General features: G+C 46.2%; 1 protein-coding gene across 5 annotated transcripts in view; it reads left to right on the top strand.

Moving 5' to 3' along the window:
- Positions 1-17,103, top strand: part of LOC144797752 (receptor-interacting serine/threonine-protein kinase 2-like) — a 405,518-nt gene that overhangs the window by 130,011 nt on the left and 258,404 nt on the right. For 4 of the 5 annotated variants that reach the window (XM_078668511.1, XM_078668508.1, XM_078668509.1 and 1 more), the window contains exon 2: positions 2,339-2,504. The exons of the other annotated variant lie outside the window; for it this stretch is intronic. In XM_078668511.1, coding sequence (XP_078524637.1) covers positions 2,353-2,504 — 152 coding nt within the window. In that variant the 5' untranslated portion in view covers positions 2,339-2,352. The remainder of the gene's footprint in view (positions 1-2,338; positions 2,505-17,103) is intronic. 5 annotated transcript variants of the gene reach the window in all.

The raw sequence follows: 17,103 nt of genomic DNA, 5'->3' as shown, positions 1-17,103 counted from the left end.
TATCCTCTGAATTGAGAAGACCCCCATATACGACCTGGGTGGTATCGTACTGAAATGGTTCCAGGCGAGGTACCTACTGGAAACTGAAAAAAATTAAATAAACAGACATACATGATGTTAAAGTGCGGTATTAACAATTTACATCAGAAGGTGCCTGTGTTCAAGGTGACTTGATAGTGCGTGTCCCGTGAATACAACCGCTGTGCCATAACAGATTCAATGGTACTGTGAGAGAGAAGTGATTGATCAAAACAGTGCGCGCAGTTGAGCTCGCTCTGTATGTGGGCAGTCATGCTGTAAGTTTTTAAGCATGCATCTTGGTGCAAAGGGCGTGACTCAACACTCTGCAGCTTGCCGAGTCCGGTGTGACACCAATATACCGGGCCATTGGTAATGTTGCGCCCTAACACAGTTAGCTGGTATGGGGGGCCCGTGTATTTGTTAAAAGCTATAAATATATATGTAGACTAAAGAATTTAGCCGTACAATCCAAAAGAAACCGCAAAATATAAACAAACAGATAAAATTAAAGTCGCTCATATGTAGTTTGACACTCTGTTATCTGCGTGGGATCGGTGCTAGCGTGGTGGTCGCGGTCACCGGCAGGAAGTCAAAACAAAACAAAACAAAACAACACAAGGAAAGTGCCCTGATTGACATATGCGCGTGGGCGCGAGCAATGTCAATATCGACGATGCGCTTACCCGTTATGGTTGTTCCCGAAGGCCTCACGAGCTGTCCAGGTGGGGCCAGCAGCGAGTGAGGGGTTCCTATAGGGAAAGTAAGGCATCCCGCGGGGTTCTTAGTGCAAACACATTTTACCACTGTATTATGAAAGCAGTTTTCTGGAAATGGCAATGTGTGACGAAGATGTTTTTATTTATTTATTGTGTGGATCGTGTTGTGATAGTGAAGTTTTCCGTTGTTTTTTGTGTTGCTGTCTTTTTTTGTTGTATTACTGCAATTTGTGTTTTGTTATGCTGCGTCCTCTTATGTTTTAATCATGTATTTATGTTGCTTTGTGCATGCTATTTTGTTATGTTATGTTGTTTACTTTACTTATGTCAAAAAATGCTCAACTGCAGCGTTTCTTGACCTTTTAACTTCTGTGGAGCCCTACTGAATCATTGCTTGAATCTAGGGGCCCCATTGTTTCATTATTGGAAGTCAGGGACCCCTGGCATCAGCAGATTCTATGATTAGAACTTCAAAACAATACACAACAATATAGATACAAGCACATACAAAACAAATTCTCAAATATTGAACTATCTAGTTTATTTCAAAATCAAATATAGAAAAAGTTTTCAAATGTTCAATGTTGCTTCTTTATTTGTATATACTTTATTAATTTGAATTTATTAATTGTAATATTATTTAGCTTTGTAAAATGATTACCGATCCTCGTTAATTAGCCTCGCGTATCACCAAAGGTGCTCGTACCAAAAGTTAAGAACAACCTTTCGACCACATTTATAGCCAAAAGCAGCAAGTGCCTTTAAAGATCCAAAGACAAGCAACCACATAACCTGTCTTAAGTGGTGAGATCGTATAGTGCTGCTGTAATTCTTCAGCTTTTTAAATCAACAGTAAGCCCTAAGCTGTCAGAAAGACAGTCTCTTAAATTAGCACCTGCAGTGTTCACTTTAAATGATATGGCCCCAATTTTCAGACACTATTTCAGAAATTGCTCTGGTTTATGTTTTTTTATCTAGTAGTACCAGTCCCCTCTGTAGATGTCCATAAGGGGTAGTCTGGTATAGCAGCTGCTATCTCAACCTCTCACTTTAGTACCACTACAACTGCCTTGCCCCCATGGCCTCGAGAATCATGACGACAAGAGCAGGAATAGCAACTAGCAATCTAGGACCCATGTTTTGCCTCTAGGGTTTGTACTTCATTTCTTTGCCTTGCCCCTCAGCAGCAAATACAAAGCAGTTGAGGGACTAACGATAGGGTAAGCAAGCAAACTGTTATGTTTTCTGAAGTTTAAGGGGGCTATGACGTAATTCCCGATACCCCATGCTTCTTAGTGAGTCCACCTCCATGCCATCCTCTTTCCAAACTGGTCCCACTTGGTGTCACTGATCAACAGAAAGTGTGATTTTCATTCTTGTTTCTCAAAAAGCTATTTTCCAAGGCAGTGAAGCGTATTAGCCTCAACAGGCATACATTTTTATTTTGCAAAAATTGCTTTGAAAAACAATTCTTGCCACACAAGTTTCCTTCCATTTACTGTCTTCTTTCTTTAAATTTCCATGTTTTCTCACCTATATCTCCAACTGAGTTTCCATTCAATTAGTGGTCTAACATGTGCAACTTTTTCTTTGCTTTTCAGGGCAAAAAGCAGAAATGTCTGCCCCACTTCCAGTGATTCCGCCGGAGTGTTTGGAACAATTTCGCCTGATCTCTACTGGCCGTGGGTTTTGCATCAAAGCTTTTTTGCAACCTCAAGATGCCGAAGTCTCTCTGAAGCTGCTGACCAGACATACTGTGACAGAGAAGTAGGTGGAAGAGGATGGCTGGAGTGGGAAAAATTGTTTACAACGGCTGCAATACCATTACAATGCAAGTTGTTACAGCGACTTGCTGTGGGGGGCAAAAGGTGTTGTATTTAAAATCGAACACCTTCCCTACTGTTGCACAGACTGGAGTTGGAATAGTAAATTATACTACTCTAAAATACAGCATTCACCCTACAGCAAGTCGTTGTAATGACTTGCATTGTAATGGTATGCGATGTAACAACGCAGTCGTTGTAATGACAGCGTTGTAATGGCATGTGATGTAACGCATGTGTTATAACGTGGCCTATTCGGCTGGAGTGAGTGTGCTGCACATTTACCAAAATTGGAAGGGCTATAGAGACCAGCTACAGTTCCTTGCATGTTTTTATGGTGTGTCTGTGTGAGTTCCTTCTTCTTGAATGGTGTGTAATTTCAGCTATATTTCTAGATGTTATTGTCCTGTAGAGGCCTGGCAGCAACCAGGTCTGACCGGGAGCTCACCCTTAGTCCCTTCGGTTTCAAGACATGTAAATCAACTTACACATAGATGGTCCCAAATCATCATAACAAATAAATCACATTATTCCATGAATAGCACTTGTTTTCAAAAATTTACTCTTGTTCAGTATTTGTCATTCCAGCTGTACTTAATGTACACAACCGCCAGGTAACTACTGTTTTAGACTTTCAGAGTCGCTTAATTATTCAATTTAATAGTATAAACGCGCATATTAACAAGATTCTTGTGGACCTGTTGGCTTGCAGGTGTTTGAAGACGGGTGTTAGGAGGTCACCACTCCATGACGCACACATATAATAACAACACTGAGGGTGAACCGCCAACATTGGGGTAAGCGTTTATAAGATTTCAAGCTTTGTAATGCCAAACCTAATCGTGATTGATGTAGCAGCAGAGTTTCTAATTAGTTTCTGGCCATTTGCAGAATACTACTGACGTTGACAGCGCACTACACAATTTCTTCAAACTAGACGGTCATGGTGAGTGGTCTTAAGACCTGTCACACATTTACCTGATGGGAACCGGTCGGTGTTTAGATATCTATGGCGCTTGTAGGGGGGAACTCGGGTGCTTGTTAAGACGACACATTGATGGTTAAGGTTTGGGAGCTTTGTTCACTCACACTCACTTTTTAATTAGGTTATTTACATTGGCACTGGCTCATTAGCCCCACAGTTTGTTTGGTGTTAGTAACGGGTTCAGTACACGTTGTCACTTTTAGACGCACTGAGAAACTGTAGCTAAACCTACATCTGAAATATGTACATTGCGAGAGTTTTTTGTGATATCATATAATATTACTTTTGTAGTGCCCAGACACGGAACTGACGTACATGTCATCGGAATGAATATTGTTTTCAAGATTAAGTTATACGCCCCTGAAGAAGGGTCAAAGAGACCCGAAATGCATTGGGAATTTTCTTTGTAAATTACCTTATTGTTTGCATTTTATGTACAGTGTGGAACTCACCGTTGATTTGTGTTGTGTACATTAAGTACAGCTGGAATGACAAATACTGAACAAGAGTAAATTTTTGAAAACAAGTGCTATTCATGGAATAATGTGATTTATTTGTTATGATGATTTGGGACCATCTATGTGTAAGTTGATTTACATGTCTTGAAACCGAAGGGACTAAGGGTGAGCTCCCGGTCAGACCTGGTTGCTGCCAGGCCTCTACAGGGCTAGTTTACAGAGAGTTGTGGGCACAACTCATAACCGGGTTGCTCCTAAAAATAGTTATAAAAAAAAGGACACACGTTTAACTGGTTGAAAAAGAGGAGTGCAGGTCAGTCACAATACATTGCAGTTTAGATGTTATTGTCCCCATACTTGTAAAAAATAATTTCAATTATATTTACTGATCTACAGATGAATTCGTACTCAAGGTATGTGGTTACAATTCAACATATTTCAGCTTTTTTCTCCTTTTACAAATAATTATTTGTTTTAGTCCTTCCTCATTTAGGAAGGTAGCCAGTTTTATTAAGTTAGAGCTGTCCTGTGCTCTGAGGCTAGTGGAAATGAAAAAAAGAGGCATTGCTCAGCAGTGAGCTTATGATAATTTCTTTAGATACTTTGTTTAATCAACCTTTTCCATTTGCCTTTCATTTCTATACAGACCCCCAGGATATAGCGGCATGGATTAGCAAATTTAGCGGCACAAAAATGGAAATTTAGCGGCACAAATATGGAAATTTAGCAGGCATTTTGTGGCATTTTATGTGGCCATTTTTCCTAGGTGTGGGGGGGGGGTGTTGGTCCACTAGCGACAGTAATGATGACTCCTTTGTCTACAGCTGAGTGCCAGGTTCTCAGGTTACAGGAGAGATGCTGGATGGCAAGCGGGTACTTAGAAAGCTGTTGTCACTTCAAGCAAATCGACAATTGACACATGACCCATGCTGGGAGACACGTCGCAGCTCAGTGCAGGTCACACTCCCAATAACAAATTGACTTCTTCAGGCTTTGTAAATGCTTGTTGTTATTTACAGATCCAGAGGCATCTGCCATGTTGGTATGGTAAATAAAAAAAAGTTAGAAAATAGTGTCATTCTGCTGGTGCATGCATGCGTTGTGATACATGCGCGTGTCTGCGGAATGCTTCAACTGGGTATGTCACATCATTGCGCCTTTTTTCTGTCTATCTATCTGTCTGTTTACTTATCTATCTTTCTTTAACCAATGTTGCACAGCATTGAGTTGGGAATGGCATTCTTTTTCCCATTCTCCTTCCTTCCCCAACACTGTAAAGCGTCGCTAAAAGCCAGTGACCAAGCAATCAGGTACCAAGAAACAAGACCTTTTGACTTTGCCAATGCCTGTATTGACTGAAGCGCAGCCGTGACTGTAAAGTGATAAATGCTCCCATAGTTTGGCCCTGTTTTCCAAGTTTTGTATGGTATTGCACCACCCTGTCCTCGATCTTGATCAGCATACCTAAATAATATCTTTGTCTGATGCATCATTTAGCGTAGCACCTTGAAGCCCTAATATTCATGCGGGGAGCAATACTAATGTGGCAGATTCTCAATTCACTTTGCAAACATTGATTATATTTTGCCCTGAAAAGAGAAGGTGGTGCTCTACGAGTGTCATTTGAAAGCAGATCAGACAGCAGAGCAGAGTTACAGGCCACAAAATGTCTTCCTTTTATTTCAACACACCTCTGCTTCTCTTTTTTCCGTCAGTGCCGCCACGTGTTTTTGTATAGACCTTATTTCTATGGTTTCTCGGGAAGTGCAGACTTCCAAAGCGGAGTCCACCGCCCCACCTGAGAATGACAGTCTCACTACGGTCTCATTACTGTAATTTATGAACAGAGCGTGGGCATCTATTCACGCCTGCCTCTTTAGTCTGCCTGATACAACTGCACGGAGTCACAAGCGCCCTCCCCTACAAGCCGCACTCACTTCCCCCCACTCTCCTGTCTCCTGGGAAGTGTCACCACGTGCTCCCACCTGAGGCAGGCAGCGTTTTGATCAATGCTCGGGTTAAATAAATGATGTCTGAGCCCCCGAGCCCCAGAGTGACAAGAGTTTTCTTTCCCCCATCTGTCTGACATGCAGGGCCATTCATTGACTAGAGAACTGACAGAAGAAATTAACCGGGGCCGACATGATGAATAAGTGATATGTGCGCGTGTGGGGGCGGGTGGTGTGCACGGCCGGCGCCTGGCGCTAGCCTTTGCTGTGCCCTCTTCCGGTCGAACATTCACTGTTTCTATACGCATTAGACAGACCCCCAGGATATAGCGGCTTTTGTAAAAATGCCGCGATTTCTACAAAAGTGCCGATTTTGCGGGCACTTTTGTAAAAATCGCGGCATTTTTACAATAGTGCCGATTTCGCGGCAAATCGCGATATCCTGGAGGGTCTGTCTATATGTAACTGTGCACAGCATTGTTAAGATTTCAGTACCCTTCTCCTTTAATTTTTCACTGGGATAGTTTCATGCCTGATTCTCCATTAGGGGATAGGGAAAATTAACTTCAGTGATCTCAGTAAAACAGTTATCTTTAGAGACCACATCCTCATGAAAACGCTTTGTTAAACTCAATGTAAAGGATCTCAATAAAACAGTTCACAATAAAATGGGTATTGATTTCAATAAGCCGGTTAACTTTAAAGACTTAGGGCCTAATCTTGATCCTGGTGGATGGAATACTTTGTCACAAACGTGATGGACATCCCATCTGCTATATTACAAGTGCATTATATCATATTGCACCTGATTCCCGGATGGGAAATTCGTCACATTTGTGACAGAGTGTCCTATCCACCAAGATATAAATCAGACCTTGCATCCTCATTAAAGCTCGTGGGTAGACTTCAACCACTTTATTGTGAGATGGAAAAGGGCAGAGGAGGGAGTTATGAAGACAGCTGTCAGAAACCCTTTCAGAGGGCTAAGGGCGCATATGGCTGACTGGGCCCAACTGTGGTGGCTGAGGTCTTTTACTCATGATATCCTGGGGCCGAACCAACTATGGATTCTGCTCAACTAAATCAAATACCTCTTCTGCACTTGACTCTCAGTGATAGCTCTGGTCGAGCAGTGGATCTAGATGTAGGTCAGTGAACACGACTCATAACTCAAAGTGCAAACAGTATGAACAATAAATCAAGGTCCACTCAAATACTTGCTGTTATACAAAACAGAAGTATTTTATTTTGAACTCTACACATGGAAAAGTATATGGCATTCAAACAACAGTATAATCCCCCTTGAGATCAGGGCTCTAGTAGTTATCGAGCAAATGCCTGTCCCACCCTCCTTCAGGTAAGATGGTTATATCCTCCATTCACTGGTGGCTGAGTCTGCAGAATGCAGACTATTAGGCCATACTCAAGAGTTTCCCTTTGACACTCAGAATTTAGTAAAAAGTGTCTATGGTGCTGCAACATCTTTTGTAGCAAGTTGAGTCCGCTGGCGACCAACTGGTCCAGTATACATCTTATCCGTTTTTGCAGCTCAGAAAAATTCAGCGGTGCAGCTGGTGCCCTCAGTGCGAGAACCTGCGAGTCCTGCTTGGTTCAGACAAGTCGTGTTGCTCGCAGTGCACACTACAGCAATCGGTGGCTGGGTTCTCTCTCCTGAGCGGCGCTACCAGAGTCCATCTCAGTTGTCAGAGCACCTCCCAGTTTCCAAATATGTGGTAAGTTATCTTTACCCAGCCGGGGTTTCGGGGGTATCCTCTACAGTGCTTGACTGGAGCCCTACAAAAGTGCAGTATCATCTAGGCGTCCACAGAATTCCTCAGTGGTCAGTCAGGTGCCGTTCCTTCACAGTGCCGGTCCAACCCACTCAACATAACCTCAGTCTCTCCTTTGGGCAGCAACCGAATCCCTCTGCAATGGTGGCACTAGCTGCCCCTCCTGGTGTACTGGGTTACTCGTTTACTTGGCAGCACGGATGCAGTCTATCTTGCTGCAAGCACCGTCGCCAAGATGGTTATGAGTCTTGCCGCTTCTGGCAGTAGTAACTTTACGGGTGCCTTCTCTGGCACACGGGGTCACCGCATCTTAGCGGTACATGTCTTTCTAATCCCATGTGGCGCTTATCTCATGGCTCAGTCTCTGACAGCCCTCTCCTGGCATACAGGGATCACTGAGCTGACACTACACTGAGATGACACTAGACACAGGCAATGACCCGATCGGTGCACAGCCTCATACCTCCCTCAAGGAATCCTCTCACAGGGATCCCCACTGGACCTCGCTCCCTCCAACGCTCTCCCTTTTTCTCACAGGGCAGACTGATATTGGCAAGCCGGTGAGACACTGGTGTTCCAGGCTCCAGGGTAGGTGATCTTGGTGCCCTGGGTGATGTCCCCTAACTCAGCAAGGAGACCAGCAGGTCTTTGCCCCAGTCCAGGTTACAGGCAGAAGTTTTGCATGAGTTTCCCTTCAGCACACTTTCTTATTTCACTTGCACTGCCCATTGCATCGTTTGGGATCACTATTTTTTTATTTTAATTGGCTTGAGTATAAAAAATGCAATTAATTTTTCTATTAATGCGAAAACTGAATAAAACTGTCTTGTTTTGAAATGGAACGAATCTTTGGATGGTCAAAATAATTGTCACCTCGGAACTAGAGGTTCACACTTTCCCCTTCAGGGACCACTGTTTCCCTTTATTACTTCATTACCCAAGTCCCAGGGTAACTGGGTTGCCTCTTATTCTTATACATACATTACACATTTACAGCACATTTTCTGTCCGGCACTGTTACCTACATGTATTGTACCCATACATGTATACGAGCATTCAGAGCACACACTCAGTATGCTTATGCTGTTCAGTACTAAAGCTTTTCTATATTTAACCAGGGTGGGCTAGTTACATGCACACACACTACCAGCACACATACACTCACCATGTGTGCGCTACACAACACTTCACCCTTCATGTACTGTACATCACACAAGTACACAATTGCCCAGCACATGCTTCCATTGTGCACATACTGCTCAGCACTACATCTTTCATTTCATGTATTCCTTGCAGGCATACTTTCATTCAGCACATACACTACATGTATTACTAAGTTCTGCTCTATTCTGGTACTGTACCCTTCCCAGGCACACAAATATCCAGCACAGAGTCACTATTCTTGCACTGCCCACTTCTTCACATCTGCCTAATGTAGGCCAAGGGTAAGTTAAGCACTCAGCAGTGGAAATTTTAAAAAGATGAGTATGCCTGTAGGCCTCAACCGATTGACACAGGGTAAAAAAGTCCTGTAAAAAGGTCCTGTTTAGGGCGGAGCTTGCCTGGCTTCAAGATGGTCAACGAGTTAACCGAGCTCCGGTACACATTGCCACTATCCTGCAAAAACATCGTTCATCCATGGCAGTTAAGGCTTTGATTTGCATGCAGAGGATAGAGATGTGAGCTGGCTGTGTATTGAGCTCTCTATTTCCCGGATCTGTCAGCGTGTTGCTGCGGATAGGGCTCCGGTCCGACTACCTCGGAGGAGCTGAAGTGTGGGCCGTGTGGCCGGCGAGATCCTGGGGACCTCTGCTGCTTCGGAAGTGGTGAGTCCAGATTGGATTGGAGAGATCGCTGATGTGCAACCGCGCTGCGGCCCGGGGGATTGTCGGGAGTGCTGCGACTACAGCCCGCGGGGAGAACTTCACGGTGTCTGGAGCTGGGCCACGTCTGGGCCTGTGAGACTGAACCTGCAGACAGCCCCCATCAGGGGGTGGTGTGCCCCCTCAGAGCCATTCACTGGGGGCCTCGGAAGCGGTTATGGATCGTGCTTCCCCCCGCCCCGCTTTTACTCTGGTAGGTGCCATTTTGCGTGGAAGCCCAGCAGGGCCTGCAGCCGTAGGGCTTTCTTAGTGACAGCAGCAGGCGGTGAGATCTACTGGGCGGGTCTTTAGCTATGCAACTATATTGGCGCTGCTGCGCGTGGCGATATCGACGTTGGAAACAAACAGGCACCCAGCCATTGTTGTCCAGCAGCAGCCTTGGGGCTGGGAGAGGCATTAAGTGGGCAAGCAAGTCAGCGGGGCGCGCTGAGACCATGCAGCACATAAAGGGATCCGTGGGATCATTATTGGAGACAATTGCATGGTGTTTGCCCCTGGATTGGACTAATAGGGCGCCTCGCAACTTAGTTGTAGCCCTGGGGCCGCAGTGCCCAGCATGTGAAGGCAGTATGGGAAAACTGGACAAGACTCAGTCCAAACTTCAATTCAACCAGCACAAATCTATTAGATCTAGAGAGGATGGCGCAGACACTGATCTAAGTGAGCAGGGAGCTGCTGGTCCTGAGCCAGAGGAAGATCTTCGGCATATCCTGGAGTCCATGCAACAGAGCCTCTCCACCAGGGCACAAGTCCTAAAAAAAGAAGTGGGGGGACTCTCCAAGTTAGGTGGTGTTACAGGAAGTGACATCACAACAGGAAGTGACATCACATGTGCAGCAGATCTATCATTTGCGCGTATTGCAAGATTTAACAATTACAGCTGCTAAGTGCTTAAGCCTGTGACTTAGGGTCCCTGTATAGAGGAATTAACAGCCCAAATGTGGATGAAGTTTGGTGTACAACTACATTAGTAAAGACATTAAGTGATGTAAGCGAGGCATACTAAAACATGGCACCATGAACAAAAGCAGAGTTTGCGCGTAGTAAAAAAACAAAGAAAACGACATGCTAGAAACTACAATAGTAGTTATCAAAACTATAACATTTATTACGCTACCTAGAACATCACTTTTAAATATACTGACAAGTTTAATACACTGTGACCATGATAAAAAAAATGCAAGGTGCACTCTGTACAGTTTCAACCTAATACTATGTACATCTGTTATTGCAGACATTATGGGACATGTTATATTGCCACAGGATGTTTGACCATGGAAAAGTAGTAAGACCGCTTAAAACACTGAAAACCATCAATTAGAAAACGCCCATGCGTCTGCATATCTTTTATTGTGCTGGGCTGTAGGATCTACCTTTCTAGACTTGAGAGTCATCCGCATGGGGATGAGCAATCAGCCGCCTGTTGACATATGGCATTGGATTCCAAAGAGGCAGAGGAGGGCCCATGTTGTTTATAAACATTAATGGGGAAAGGCGTCCAATACCAAGGCAGTTTCGTATGGGTGACATTATCAAGTTCATTGTGCTGAAACCCCTTTCGCAGTCACTTGAAGTCACGGGAAGTGTGTTTATAGCCCTCAAAACAGGTTGCAGTTGCTCTGGAATCTCATTACCTCCATTATCAACATAGTCTCTGAAGCCTTCTGATGCGCCTTTATAATTAACTAGCAGCCCGTCCCGACGTTGTCCGGGTATGAAATAGAATGTGTGTAATGTGTGTATTGGCAAGGGCAATTTATTTTAAAATCTCGTGTTAGACAAAAAAAATTGTTTCATTAGAATCGGGACGGAGAAGGCCCAGCTGCAGCCCTGGTTGATGTTAGCAGGCGCGTGTAATTGGTGTAGTGATCCGCCGCCTGAGCCCGGCTACAGCCCTGGTTGATGTTACCAGGCGCGTGTAATGTCGCTGAATGAGAGAGTTATCAGCCGCGGGTAAATCCGTTTAATGAGAGAGTTGAGTGGGGGAACAACCTTTATAATGCAACTTTTAGCACGCAGTGCTATTACAACGCAGACTTTAAAACGAAAACCATTACAACGCATTACACTGGGGGGCGCTCTAGGATAGGGAATAGTTTTAATTTACTATCCAACACCTTCCTAGTGTCCACGGGGAATGGTGTTGGAATAGTAAATTAAACTATTCATTATCCAACACCCCCCAGTGTAATGCGTCGTAATGGAATGCGTTTTAAAACTTGCGTTGTTACAGCATGCGTGGTAAAAGCATGCGTTGTAACAACGTACATCCGGTTGAGTGACAGCGAGTGGGAGAGCTGCAGTAATTGTCCCCACAGACACGCTCATTTGCGTGTTCCCCCGCTTGAGGCCCAGATGCAGGCCTGTTTGATGTTAGAAGGCGCGTGTTCCCCCGCTTGAGGCCCAGCTGCAGCCCTGGTTGATGTTATCAGGCGTGTGTAATTAGTGTACTGATCCGCCGCCTGAGCCTGGCTGGAGCCCTGCTTGATGGTAGCAGGCGCGTGTAATTTCGTTGAATGAGAGAGTTCAGTAACAGCGCGCAGGAGAGGCTGCAGTAACGTTATTTACCACGCCTCCAGCTGAACACGTTTGTTACGCCTCCAGCACACGGCAACAGCAGACGATCTTCTGATTAATGTACGACCCACATGGCATGAAGGGCGGAACGTAGAACACGCCTCCAGCGTTTCTCACACCCCCAGCGTGCCCCTTGATGTGGCGCAATTGCGTTCACATGGCATGAAGGCCGGACACACTCCCCCAGCGTTTCTCACGCCCCCGCCGTGTCACGCCCCCAGCGTGCCCCTTGATGCTGCGCAGCAATGTAATTGGCGCTTGTATGTACGACTCACATGGCATGAAGGGTGGACACACGCCCCCGACGTTTGTCACGCCCCCAGCACACGCCCACAGTCCACGATATGATGGCCGTACCACACGCCCCCAGCATTAGTCACGCCCCCAGCCCACGCCCACAGCACAACGGACTACTTTGCTGGCACGGTTCTTTTACCTTTTAAATGTATATGGTGGCCGTCTGCATAGCCTATGTCCTTCTGCTGCAACTGCCCTTTCCAACGCTGTATTGGGTGTTGTGATTGGTGCTGTGGTTACTGAGATTTCCCGCCTCAAAGGTTTGGGCTCTCTCTTTATAATATTAGTATTGATAGAGAATCTCCTGCCCAGGTTTTGTAGTTTCTCCTCACCTTCATATCATGGGCTCTCAATGTCGTTTGGCCACTTCTGTGGGTTGATAACATCTGTCTCTGATGTAAGCGCTAAAAATTCATCTCTCCGGGATAATGTGGCCGACCTATTGCTTACAGACTGTGCATACAATCTGGAGCACAAGTTATCTGCCATATTTTGCTAAAACTGGGGAAGGTTTATTTTTACCTGCCCACGTGAGTCCTCCCAGCTGATAGCCTCCTTCCTGTGTGTCCCTGGGAACTCCTTAAGCTTTTCAATTGCCCTTACTGAACGATTGATGAGCTAGTAAGCTTGTGGCAAAGTTACTTCATCCCTTTGGAGTGCTTCTGACCAGTGTTCCAATTTCATGAACCGCATCTGCAACACCAGCTAGATTCAGCAAGAAATCAGAAGATGTCAGGATTTTATTCAGCCCGCTGAAAGTAGTCCGGTGTTTGGCATCACGAGAAGTACTTAAGTTGGACTGAACAAAATGCTGGTGAAGGGCTGAGTATGACTGCCACACTACTCGTATTGGGGGTCCAAACCAAAGACTTACCGGCTCCAGGAGGGGTCGCAGAGACGCTGCCTACATCGCCTTTGCCACACAGCACCGCTGGGTCCCTGACGTTGTGGTCGCCCCCGCCGCTGTGCAGCGCCATCGCACGGCCGCGGAGCGGAGCAGACCACAACTCCCAGCGAGCCCTGCAGTTACCTCCGCCCACTTCCTGCACAAGCGCCAGGAGGCGCTACTAAAGGCGACAGCTCCCGGAGAGGAGCGGGGGTCCAAACCAAAGACTTACCGGCTCCAGGAGGGGTCGCAGAGACGCTGCCTACATCGCCTTTGCCACACAGCACCGCTGGGTCCCTGACGTTGTGGTCGCCCCCGCCGCTGTGCAGCGCCATCGCACGGCCGCGGAGCGGAGCAGACCACAACTCCCAGCGAGCCCTGCAGTTACCTCCGCCCACTTCCTGCACAAGCGCCAGGAGGCGCTACTAAAGGCGACAGCTCCCGGAGAGGAGCGGGGGTCCAAACCAAAGACTTACCGGCTCCAGGAGGGGTCGCAGAGACGCTGCCTACATCGCCTTTGCCACACAGCACCGCTGGGTCCCTGACGTTGTGGTCGCCCCCGCCGCTGTGCAGCGCCATCGCGCGGCCGCGGAGCGGAGCAGACCACAACTCCCAGCGAGCCCTGCAGTTACCTCCGCCCACTTCCTGCAAAGCGCCAGGAGGCGCTACTAAAGGCGACAGCTCCCGGAGAGGAGCGGGGGTCCAAACCAAAGACTTACCGGCTCCAGGAGGGGTCGCAGAGACGCTGCCTACATCGCCTTTGCCACACAGCACCGCTGGGTCCCTGACGTTGTGGTCGCCCCCGCCGCTGTGCAGCGCCATCGCACGGCCGCGGAGCGGAGCAGACCACAACTCCCAGCGAGCCCTGCAGTTACCTCCGCCCACTTCCTGCACAAGCGCCAGGAGGCGCTACTAAAGGCGACAGCTTCCTCCGCGTCGCGGACGTGCGCGGACGGCGCCGGGCGGAGCCCGGGCAGAGGGCGGGCCGTCTAAGGCCGTCCAAGGACGACCAGGGACGGGACGGGCCACGTCGTAACATCATTAATCATGGCAAGCGTAAATTGGTTACATCAGCGGCAGATGAAGCAAAAGCGAAGGTGCCAAAGTATACTACCAGCATACTGACATACTTAACAACAAAAGTGGGGGAATTATCATCGCAGATCGCTGAGTCCGAGCGTGAACTAGGCCTTGTCTCTAGCCCTGGGATTGTTGATACATCCAATTCCTCTGCTATAAATTGTATTCCGTTGGAGCCTCGGGTTATCATTGAGGCTTGTAGACCTACTTTATCACAACTCGCCACAGTTCTTCCATGTCCGGCTGTAACTGAAACTGTGATACCTAACTTTCCTATGAACCCCGGGGAGGTTGGAAGGTCTGCTTTAACTATGGCTGGCTCTACCCAGCCAACTTTTGTAACGGAGGAGGGCATTATGGCCTTATTGGAAAAACTGTTCACAGAAAGACTGGAGACTGCCTTAATTCAGATTACCTCGGACATTAATGAAACTCTGAAGGACTGTGTTAAGAACCTTATGGCAAAATGTGATCGCATCAATGATGCTCTTAGCATTCGGGCCCCTTCTTCTTTTATGCCTTTGGCTTCATGTCCCTCTGTTGTGCAGGTGTCTGCCCCTAAAGTTGGTGACCCACCCACAATCAGGCCGGTTGCTATCCCTCTTCTGCCTATTGTCAACCCTGTGCCACAAAAAGGGAAAGTAGATAATGGGATATATATTCCCATAACAGAGGCTGGCAACAGTGCAAGTTCCTCCACAAGGCCTAGAGGCCAGTGGGGGGCAGTGGAAAAAAGGGTTCCCCAAATAAATTTACCTCCGGATGCAACACCCTTTGTTGCAATTTTGGTTAACGTGCCTAAACTTGAAGAAGGGGTGGTGGAACAACATGAGACCCTTCTTAGGCACGTTAAAAAATGGTGTAATGCTAACTGCACGGGAGAAAGTAATATTGCAGACAATATCGTAACAAGTAGAAGGGTAGATTGGGTGGGCCGAAGCAAGAAAGAGGTATCTGGAGACTGTGTCATTGTAAATTTCAAATCCAAGAATGTCGCTAGTCGACTTTTCTGGGATGACTCCCCTCTGGATTCTGCAAGTAAAGGGGTTCGGGCGAGGCCCCTTGGCTTTTTTTATCCTCGTCCTTATAGACCAGGTGTTATGGAGATCAATAAGTTACAGTATACTGATAATACCTGGGCAGAGGATAAACTTATCTCACCTATGCCTACTAATGTCTGGATGATTAAGCCAACCAAAGGTAATGGGGTGGTAAATGCTGTAAGGAACACACCCTCTAATGATCTTCCATTGTCAAACATGTTTTCGGCTCTAGCTGATAGAATAGACATTGAATGACTAGAACCTGAACCTGAACAGGAAAACCTGACTCGCCTATGTACAGGCAACACTGAGGTGGCCCCACCTGATGACAGAGTTGAAACTGTTATAAATGACCCATTACAAATAGGTGGAGGGCACATACGGATATTATCATGGAACATTGCGGGCCTACGGGCAAAACAGGACGATCTGATTTGGTTACAATCAGTGAAGAACCATGATATAGTTGCCTTACAAGAAACTTGGACGAAAGATAAAGGCTTCTGGGTAGATGGATACATTTCTTTCTTTGTTGATGCCCAGAGCTCTACATCAGGAAGGGATAGAGGGGGTTTGCTACTCCTTGTTTCAGTTAAAATTGCAGGGAATGTTAGAGAAATCCCCAGTGCTTCGCATTATTTTCAGCTGGTGGAAATTTGCTTGGCTGACAGGAATAAGATTGTATTAATAAATTGTTATAATTCTATGCAGGGGGGGCCCCCAAATTTTGTGTTAGATGGTTTATCGGCCTTTTTAACCAAATATATGTCAAAACAAACCACTTTTGTTCAGTTTATAATGATGGGTGATTTTAATGTTCATGCGTGTAAGTCCCATTGTCAGATCATTGATGATACCGGTCCTGATTATACTTCGCTGCCACACTTTGAACATAGCCCTAAAGGTGTGGCAATGGAAAACATGTTATCATCAAATGACTTATATGAACCGGGGTTTTCAGATCCAATAAACCGTGTGGTCACGTATAACGCAAGGGGCAGTGAATCGATTATCGATTACTTTTTTATGTCTCCAGGGCTCCTTCGTTATGTTTTGTTTTATAATGCAATTGTAAGTGGGTTTAGTGACCACAATCCTGTGTTGTTGGTTTTGGACGCCCTCTCTGGGCTGCATAAAGGAGAATTAAGGGCTAGCTCTACAAGGGACGTAAGGAGTAAAGATCAGGGAAGACGCCTTAAATGGTGTAAAGTCTGCCCAGAGGATTTTCATGGTCTTATTGTACAAGATATGTTAGTCGAAATTGAGAAATGTAGGAATGGAGAGAGGAGGGAGGGGGAGGTTGTGAGTGCCTTTGAAGCTATCTGTGCTAGAGTAGAAAAAGAGCTTAGAGCTAAACCAGGGAGGGGTTCTGCTCCAGCGTGTAGATGGTTTGACCGCTCTTGCTCACAGGCTCACTCAGCTTTGCTGAAGGGTCTTAAACAATCTCCTAGAGATAGGTCTTTGGTGGCACATTTAAGAAGACAATATGTTTTGGCAGTTAAACTTCGGAAAAAAGCCATCAAAGATGAAGCATGGGACTCTTTGATGGACCCTATTACTCTTAAACATAGCTCCAAATTCTGGGCCATAATAAA

Source organism: Lissotriton helveticus, chromosome 12, assembly GCF_964261635.1.
Source record: "Lissotriton helveticus chromosome 12, aLisHel1.1, whole genome shotgun sequence".
Lineage (NCBI taxonomy): Eukaryota > Metazoa > Chordata > Amphibia > Caudata > Salamandridae > Lissotriton > Lissotriton helveticus.
The sequence above is the reverse complement of the archived record's forward strand: the minus strand, read 5'-3'. Positions and strand labels throughout refer to the sequence as shown.